Below are 10265 nucleotides of genomic sequence, written 5' to 3'. Positions count from 1 at the left end.
TTTCACCTAAGTTCATTTAGTGGCAAACAAAACTACCTATATCAATTTTTAAAATAACAGATGCATTAAAATGTCAAAGCAAAAAAGTTTTAGAAGGATTATGGAAAAAGGCCAAAAAAAACTTTCTAGTATGTTGTTTCCTGAGTCTTGTATTTAAAATGTTGGTCTCAGCAGTCATCTCTGTGACTGGAAAATGATGAAGGAAGTGCTCTTCAGGATGTCACACTAGGTCTGTAACTGTAAGGTTATGAGAACCACAGGGCCAAGAGATGGAGGCTTTTACAAAAAAACTAGCAAATTATTTCCATGAGTAACAAGCAGTGATTGAGCATCCACTTTTAGGGCTTAATATGTTCTTTCTAATTTAATGCTCAGACGACCCTGTGAAGTAGATTGTATTTTAGTCGTTTTACAGATGAGGAACTGAAGCTGTGTGGCCAACAAGAGGTGGAGCTGGGGTTTAAACCCAGATGGGTCTGACTCCAAGGCCTGTGTCTTTTCTGCTACACTATCAGTCTGTGTGGAATGAAGTCGTAGCATGGGGGTCTGCTTTGGAACAGTAGGTTGGGAACAATTGTAGAGAGGCTTTAATACCAAACAGAGGCTGCAGGCACCATCTTGTAGGTAAAGGGGAGATGCTGAAGGAGACTGGGACGTGGTAGCTCTGTGCTAGAGAGAGTGGGAACCTGGTGGCTTGAGGGGGAGGTGATATCAATCCTTAGGGAGAAAGAGGGCAGAATCTTGGGATCCTGTCCTCTCTTTATGACCAACTCAACGGTATGAGGACTCACAAGATAAATGTGTGTTTTATAAGATTAAGCTACAAAGTAATTAATAAACATAGCCACAATGTGCAGCAAATAAAAAGAACGCTAAAGAGACAGAAGAGAGACTACAGACCCGGCACTGTCCCTTCTGACACAGCCGGTGCTGGCATGCACCTCTGTGAACAAAGAGCATGTGTTCCAGTGACATGCTTCTTTGTCAGGGGCTTCACTGCCAAAGGCATAAATAACACAGGCAGAATAGGGTGTGTCTCACTGTCCTGCCAACATCTTCCACTGGACTGTCAGTCCACAGGCCTGAAGGGGCTGTTGTCACACTGCCCTGGTTGTGAATATTGCTGTACTTAACATCATTCTATGTATGCATCTGGGTGTGAGAAAGAAGTAGAATATTGAACTGTATCTAAGCTACAATCATTATCATGATTTTGGATTTATGGATTTGAAGGACTGGAAGGGAATAAGGAAAAGCAAAAACATCTTAGTTTGTGAGGGAGTCTGAACTATGGGTAAATCTCTTACTTCCATTGATGTTAATGTTTACCTAATAAGTAATACAGGTATCAAACAATGCCTGGTTTTGGCACTCCTTTGACTCTTAAAACTGCTTGTTAATCAGAATGTGTGTATTCCAATAAGCTCCAAAATGTCTGAGGAGAACACTCGGAGCTAGTTTGTAGCTCCTTGGATCTGCTCTCAACCCCACTGCCTCAGCAATGTCATCAGATGATCAGAGCCTTCCACAAACTTTGTGTCTGTGAACAGACTTCAACAAATCTGAAGATAAAACAGGCCCACTCAGGCACTGGCTTAACTGGCCTTGAAACCAGTTTAGCAGAATGGGCACCTTTTCTCTTTAAGAAAGACAGTATATGAAGGTGATGCATAAGATGGGATGAAGAAATCATTACTCTTTAAATATTAAACACCTCCATTCTTTCCCTCCTCTCCATACACATTTGCATACACTGGTAAATCTGTCCGCTGAGTCTCCACAGTACGGTCTGTGTGCCTGTTATAGCAGCTAGGCAACACGTGGGAGTTGTTGAAGGATCTAAATTCTCAGCGAGACTGTGAGCTCATACAAATATTTCTGGATGATATGAATGGAGAGCAGGAGCCTGGGGCCATCTTTAGAACATAGGTGCCCTGCAAATGTGTTATGTTGAAATAATGTCACGCGTGCTCAAAAATATTACCTAGAAACAGCTGAGACACTGAGACAAAGGGAGAGAGGAAGGCAAATTGTTGGGTGAAAATGGGTTAAGGAATAAGATCCTGTTAGTCACCAGATGGTAAAAAAAAAAAAAAAAAATGAGGAGGGGAAAGTGTCAGGTGTGCAGGCAGCTGCAGGTTCAGTAAGGGGCCCCTGCCAAGACAGCCAGATTCCGTTCTGCTCTCTGAAACAGCTGTAGGTGCGTGGCCTTCCTGGGGCAGCAAGGAAGAGCTATGACCACCAAGAGTCGGGTTTAACATTTATTAAACACTATCCTTATGCCAAGTACTGTGCTTGGGACTTTTGTGTACGTTGCATCTCAGTTAATCCTGGCACCAGCTCACTGGGACAAGACTATAATTCCCTTTTGTTGTTTAAGAAACAGGTTTAGCAAGGCCAAGTGGAACTCACATAGCTAGTAAGAACCTGGATTTCTCTGTCATTAAAATCTCACTGTAATTCATTCTCATTACTTTGATCCACTAGTCTTCACAACTGCTTCTGAAGACTTTGATCCACTAGTCCTCACAACTGCTTCTGAAAAGCCTTTTTGTTTTCTCTGCTTTAAGAAGATTTACATGCTCAAGGAGGGGGTGGAGAGGAAGTTAAAAAAAAGAAAAAACTAAAGAAAATATTAAATTTTAAAATTAGATTCCTACTATTGAGACATATCCACCATTAAGGTGTATATCCTTGCAGCTTTTTTTTCTATATTATACAAATTTTTTAAGAAAACAATATTGGGGGGACTTCGCTGGTGGTCCAGGGATTAAGACTCTGCGCTTCCACAGCAGGGGGCGTGGGTTCCATCCCTGGTTGGGGAACGAAGACCCGCATGCCACGTGACGCAGCCACAAAATTTAAAAAGAAAATTATGTTTCACGATTTAAAAAAAACAATATTGGGATCAGATTGAAGATTTTTGCTTGAAACTTGTTTTTCCAGCCAACACTATGGTAAGTAATGAGTTAATACTCATGACAAATATGAGTGTTAACTTTGCTCAGTGTTTTTCCCTTTTTAGAGATGGACTCTAGTAATGTGGGAATCCACTCCATCACTTACAGGCTGTGTGCTTTGGGACAAACCACATAACCTCTAGGAGCCTCAGGCTGCTTATCTCGGGACTGTTGTGAGGATTAGACACGATCCTGTGGGTGAAGCTCCTACCTGGCGCTGTGCCTGGCACTCTCTCTGTGCCCCAGTCACAGTTGCTGCAAGGCAGAGTCCCTCCCTTCTAAGCAGAGGCCCAGAGCTTGCTAGCCTCCTCAGGGGTTATCGAAGTTCTGCTGTGGCCATTAATCTTCCACTTCTGCTTCATGCCCTTCATCTCCTGTAGTTACCTTGCCCTTTTGGCTGAGGGATGGGCTCACCTCAAACCAATGTAAATTGTTTGTTTGTTTGTTTATTTGTTTTTTTTGTTTTTTTTTTTTTTTTTTTTTTGCTGCACTGAGTGGCTGGCGAGATCTTAGTTCCCCGACCACGGATTGAACCCAGGCCACCACAGTGAAAGTGCTGAGTTCTAACCACTGGACCGCCAGGGAATTCTCTAATCAATGTAAGTTTTGACTTTCAAAAAGGGTGGACTCATTTTCTGTTTCATGCAGGCCTTGGTCTCTCTTGAGTAACTGAGAACATACTCCTGGAAAATATCTGTGTGGCCCCGCGGTGTTGGACATCCCTCTCCTCCATAATTAGCCAGCATCCCCGCCATCTGGACTCACTCATACCTCACAGGGATTTCCTTGTCCACACAGAACTAAGATTGATCCAAGAGCCCTGCTCCTGCTGACCGAACTCTACCATCTGTTCTCAAGCTTGCTTTGCCAGCTCCTGCCCAGCCAGGGGCCCCTCAGTGGGCATGCAAGGTGGTTTGTGTGCACCCTAATTTGCTAGTCTCTTATTTTGGTAAAGGCCCGAAGTCCCAAATACCCTCACACTCTGCTTCTTCCTTGAAAAGCAGTGCAACCGGTTTCCTGATTTCTTTATGTTTATTTATGCACGTACTACAGAAAACTTGGAATGTATACTTAACCAGAAAAAAAAAAAAGAAAAAGAAGAAGAAGAAGAGGAAAGAAAAAGAAAAGAAAAATCTCAATTCAGAGCTAAACACTGCTCACGTTTTGGTGTCTATTCTTCCAGTCTTTTCTCTACACACATATGGCATTTTCTCAAGTCTCAGATTGCCAGAAGCATCATCTCATTAATAACAGCTTTTCAGGCAGGCAGGGAGGGGGGAACCAGTACATTAAATATTCATATTGATTGTAAGAGACATTTTTATTTCAGAAATAGTAAGTGGTGGAAAAACAGTATCACAGTACCTAGGAAATAACGGTGTATATTACATTTAAAATATTTTAAGTGGGATACTATAACCTGCTTTTTTCAGTTAACATATTATGAAAATATTTCCATACCATTGAATAGTCTTTTACAATATATATTCCTTGAGGACATTCTTCTACAAAATGAAAATAGCTTTTCTTTTTCTGAATATAAAGACAATATATATTCATGTAGCAAGTGCATAAAATGCACCAAAAGTATAAAGAAGAAAATACAAGCCAGCTAAAATCCCATTACCTAGCAGCAACCACTGTTAGCATTTTTGTTAACAGTGAGCTATTTCTATGAACGTAGATGCATAAGTAAAATATATAAGTGGAATACTACTATATAGAGCACTTTGTAACATGCTTTTATTTTTCACTTAGCAGTAGGTCACAGGAATTGCTCCAAGTCAATAAATCATTTCATCATTTTTAAAGTCTGCATCATATTTCATTGTACAGATGAAATGGTAGCACAATTTATTCACCTAGTCTTCTACTGATAGACATTTAGTTTACTTCCAGTTGTTCACCATTATACATAACATCTTTGTACAGTTATCTCCTTGAAATAAATGCCTAGAAATACAACTCCTGAATCAGAGTACATATTTTTCAAATCAGATATACATGGCAAATTGCTCTTCAGACGCTGTTCCTCTTTTATGCTCCCATTAGCAGTGTGTAAGACTTCCACTCAGTCTTGCCTAAACTGGGTATTATCTTTTAAAAATCTTTGTCAATCATTTTTCAACTAATGTCAAGTTTGAAAACCTAAGGGTGCCAAGACAATGTGAAAGAATAGTCTTTTAAACAAGATGTGCTTGGACTCATATAGCCATATGCAAAAGAAAGAAGTTGAACCTCTGCCTCACACCATATATAAAAATTAACTCAAAATGTACCATAGACTTAAATTCAAGAGCTGGAACTATAAGACTCAGGAAACCTAGGAGTAAATCTTCATGACCTTGTATTAGGCAAAGCTTTCTTAGATATGACACCAAAAGCACAACAAGCCAAAGAAGAAAGAGATAAATTGGACTTAATCAAAATTTAAAACTTTCGTGCTTCAAATGATACCATCAAGAAAGTGAAAAGACAATGCATGGAATGAGAGAAAATATTTGTGAATCATATATCTAATAAGGGAGTTGTATCCAGAATAGATAAAGAACTATTAGAGCTCAACAACAAAAAGACAAATAACCCAATTAAAAATGGGCAGAGAATTTGAATAGACATTTCTCCAAAGAAGATATACAAATGGCCAATAAGCACAAAAAGAAGCTTAATGTTATTAGGCATTCGGGAAATGAAAATCAAAACCACAATGAGATACCACTTCGCACTTACTAGGATGGCTATAATTAAAATGATGGACAACAAGTGTTGGTGAGGATGTGGAAAAGTGGAACCCTTGTGCATTGCTTGTGAGAATGTAAAATGGTGCAGCTGCTGTGGAAAACAGCTTGGCAGTTCCTCAAAAAGTTAAACATAGAGCCAGCAGTTTCACTGTTAGTTATATACTCAAGAGAATAAAAATATATGTCCATATGAAATTTGTACATGAATGTTTATAGCAGCATTATTCATAATTGTCATAAATTGGAAACAACCAAAATGTCCATAAACTGGACATTTTGGTTGTTTATCCATAACAGAATAGGTAAACAAAATGTAGTATATACATACAATGGAATTTTTTTCAGACATGAGAAGGAATGAAGTACTGATACGTGCTTCAGCATGCATGAACCTTAAAAATATTATGTTAGCTGAAAGAAGTCAGGCAAGATGACCACATAGTGTATGACTCCATTTATATGGAATGTCTAAAAAAAGCAAATCCATAGAGACAGAAAATAGATTAGTGGTCGCCAAGGGCTGGGAGTAACAGGGAGTGACTTCTAATGAGTATGGGGTTTCTTTCTGGAATAACAGGAATGCTCTGGAATTTGATAGTAGTGATGGTTGCACAACTCTCTGAACATACTAAAAACTACTGAATTGTACACTTTAGAAGTGAACTTTATGGTAACTGAGTTACATCTCAATAAAACTGTAAACATTTTTTATCAATTAGGTAAGTTGACAATGATATCTTTAATTTGTACTTGTTTATTTATAAGGAATTAGTTTTCCTTTATAAGTTACCTGTTTATGTCCTGTTGGTATTTTAAATTTATTTATTAATAAGTGCTCTGTATATATTAAGAATATTAACCCTTAGTCTGACATTCATGTTCAAACTATTTTCCCCACTTGTTTGCTTTTAAATTTTTATTTATGTATGTATATATACATACACAAACACACATACTGGGGAGGGTGATGAAGAAAAATTTCAAATTTTTATTTAGGATAAAATTGATCTTTATGGTTATTGCTCTCATGTCATGAGAGCCTTCCCCACCCCAAGACTATATCAGTATTCACCTATATTTTCATCTGATACTTCTGGTTTCATTTTTTATGTGAAATCTATAATCTATATAGATTAATATTTTAATGTATGCCTTGAAGTAAAGGTCTAATTTTCTTTATTTTTAATGGCTAGCTACTTGTCCCAATACCATGTGTTAAGTAATTATCTTTCCCCCAATGAACATGAAATGTGACCCTTAACACATACTAAGTTCTTACATATTCTTAAGTCTATTTCTGGACCTCCTTCTCTGTTCACTTATTTTTCTATCTCACCAGTACCCCTCTGGGACAGTTTAGCAAATGTAAAGCCAGTGGACAAATGACAGAAGACCAGAAATTTATTCTCTGGAGACATGGGCTCAGAGCAGCACTGGACTCGGGGACACCAGGCCCAGGTGAGAGTGCATCTCCATTAACCATGTAGAAGTAGAGAACATAACTTTCAGAATGCACAGTGTCACCACTAGTCCTATGCTACCCTCCATATTATCTCCCTCCCTATTTATTATCATTCTTCCCTGGAAGAATACACAGTTGGCCCTTTTTTTTTTTTTTTTGGCCTCACTATGTGGCATGTGGGATCTTAGTTCCCTGACCAGGGATTGAACCTGTGCCCCCTGCAGTGGAAGTGTGGAGTCTTAACCACTGGACAGCCAGGGAAATCCCCACGCTTGACCCTTGAACAATGCAGGTTCGTACTGTGGGGGACCACTTATACGTGAATTTTTTTCAATATATACAAATTACAGTCCTATACAATATAAGGTTCATTGAATCTGTGGATGCAGATTAGATGTGGAGGGCCGACTGTAAAGTTATACATTGATTTTCAACTTCAGGGAGGATTGGCAAACCTAACCCTTGTGTTGTTCAAGAGTCAGCTGTACCATCAGTCAAGATGTAAAATGATATCAGAAGGATTTCTGGTCATGATGTATTTAACTCATATGCTTATCTCCACATCCTCCCAAATCCTTAAAAGTATCTAAAGATAAAGTTGAGGAAATTTTCCCAGAAAGTAGAACAAAAAGGTAATGAAATATACTAAAGGACAAATAAAATCAAAGGATCAGTCCAGGAGGTCCAATATCCAACTAATCAGAGTTCAAGAAAGAGAGAAAAAATAAAATGCAGGGAATTAAGTGGAAGTCTACATCCCAAATGGTGAGATACCCCTCCAACTCCCCTTTCCCCACTTAGTTCCAGAATGCTAATAGCTAATCTCCAAAGGCAGGAGATTGGAGGATTCTTTTCTGAGGAAAGTGACTGGTTTATTTTTTATTTTTTAAAAATATTTATTTATTTATTTATTTATTTTTAGCTGCGTTGGGTCTTCACTGCTGTGCGTGGGCTTTCTCTAGTTGCGGTGAGCGGGGGCTACTTTTCGTTGAGGTGCACGGGCTTCTCATTGAGGTGGCTTCTCTTGTTGCAGAGCACAGGCTCTAGGCACGCGGGCTTCAGTAGTTGTGGTGCATGAGCTTAGTTGCTCCACGGCGTGTGGGATCTTTCCGACCCAGGGATTGAACCCATGTCCCCTGCATTGGCAGGTGGATTCTTAACCACTGTGCCACGAGGGAAGTCCAAAGTGGCTGGTTTAAGAGTGAATGTCTAAGATAACCAAATTTCTTTTATTTTAGCTATAATTTCCAAGGGCACTTTTTTGTCTTTATAATTATTCATTTTTCATAGCATCCTGTTTTTATTTCATTGATGTAACATCTCTTCTCTTTGAGAAGATAAAGTTTTCTTCTGATACCTGAATTGTCTCCATTTTCTCCAAGTTCCTTTTTACTAACTCAGATTTCTGGCTCTAGTGTTGGGGTCTGTTAACTCAAAACAATAAAACAGCCGGTTATTTTACCAGCAAAACGAGCTTATTTGGGAGCAGCAAAGAATTGCAACTCAGGACACACAACTATGGTGAACCATATGCAAGTCCAGTTAAGAAAAAGAAAGGAGACTCTTTTATAGACCAGAAGGGGAAATTGGGAGGGGCTGTTAAAAACAAAAAGTCCATTGGAGGAAACTGGGACTTTGAAGTATAGTGACCTTTCACTGGCTGAGCTGTTGCCAGGCAAGGAGAACTCTTTCTTCCTCCCAAGGTGGTATAGTAGTGTCACTTCTTGCTAGAGATGCAAGGTAGGTCTCTACCTGTCAGGATCTCTATGGATGTTGCGTGGTATGTACATGAGAGCTCTCCCTCTGGCCTCCCAGCTCCATTTTAGTGAGGTTTCCTTTTGTTAATTTTCACAAGTCTTTCCTGAGTATCTGACCATCCTTGAATGTCCGTTCATATTTACGAGAGAGGGGCTAAACAGATGACTGGAAACTGATGAACTGATAGGTCTTAGAGACTTGTGGTGATCAGGAAGCAAGCAGGCATTTCCATTAAGAGACCTCCAAATGCCAGTATTTTCAGTACCTATGGCTGTAAAGGATGAAATTATCAAGCAATAGTACAACACAATTCCTTTGGATTTCCAGGTTGAAATGGCCCATCAAGGCATATTATAATGAAAATCAGAAAACCAGAGATCCTGAAAGTGTCCTAAGAGAGAAAAAAGTCATAATGAAAGAATCAAAATGGTATGAGACTTAATAGACCATGGGGAAGTAGAAGATAGTGGAGGAATTGATGCCTTCTGAGGAAATTCTGAGGAAAAGGATCATCCTCTTAGAATGTAACACACAGCCAGACTGTCATTCAAGAGTGAGAGAAGAATAAAAATATTTTCAGACATTCAAGATCTCAAAATATTAACCCTCCATGCACCCTTTCTCAGGAAGCTACTGGAGAATACCCTCCCTTAAGGGTAGCTGTAGTGGGCCTCGAGGACAACCCAATACAGATGGAAACAGAGGACAGGGGCTCCAGGAGGTATGCTGGAAAGTAAACATGAAGATTACCTCCTGTGCAGCCACCTTGAGAGGTGACTTTGCAGCTTTGACAGAGAAATGAAAACAATAAAAAGAGGTCATTCGTAACTCCAGGAAAAATAAAAAGTTGTACAAGAAATATAATTACAGTATGTTATATGGCTCATCTGTAAACATTATGTAGTCACATAACATAAATAACCAACACTGAAAGGAGGTGGGAAGTCAAAGCTGTGTGGGAGTGAGGACCTGAGAGCTAAATCCTTATTTTTCATAGTAGGAAGTCAATAGTTAATGTTCAAAAAACACTGGATGTAATATAACCACATTATTTATATAAAAGAAGGCGAACACCAGAGACGACAGCTAAAAGAATTGAAGTTGCTGTCTCTGCAGAAGAGGGAGGAAAGTGGGAGGGGCCAGGCAGGAGAATGCTGTTTTGGTAACAAGCTCCGTAGTAGTCTTTTTTTTTTTTTGCGTTTAAAACTCTCTCCTTGTATTACTCGGAAACAAATGACATTTAAATCAAAAAGCTTGCGAGCTGTTAGAGGTGGCCCCTGACAGTGGGTGTGGATGCTGGGATAAGGTGTTCTGCCTGCCTGAGATCTATTCCGAAAGGGCTGG

The 10265-nt window shown here is 39.4% G+C and overlaps 1 protein-coding gene across 4 annotated transcripts in view; it reads left to right on the top strand.

Annotated features, from left to right (window-relative positions):
• Positions 1-448: 448 nt before the first annotated feature.
• The window catches only part of HEMGN (hemogen), a 42284-nt gene continuing 32467 nt past the window's right edge, over positions 449-10265 (top strand). For all 4 annotated transcript variants that reach the window (XM_081237406.1, XM_081237409.1, XM_081237407.1 and 1 more), the window contains exons 1-2: positions 449-5729; positions 7041-7159. In XM_081237406.1, coding sequence (XP_081093532.1) covers positions 5629-5729; positions 7041-7159 — 220 coding nt within the window. In that variant the 5' untranslated portion in view covers positions 449-5628. The remainder of the gene's footprint in view (positions 5730-7040; positions 7160-10265) is intronic.

The sequence above is a fragment of the Mesoplodon bidens genome, assembly GCF_964165515.1.
Source record: "Mesoplodon bidens genome assembly, chromosome: 6".
NCBI classification, from domain to species: Eukaryota; Metazoa; Chordata; class Mammalia; order Artiodactyla; family Ziphiidae; genus Mesoplodon; species Mesoplodon bidens.
The sequence above is the reverse complement of the archived record's forward strand: the minus strand, read 5'-3'. Positions and strand labels throughout refer to the sequence as shown.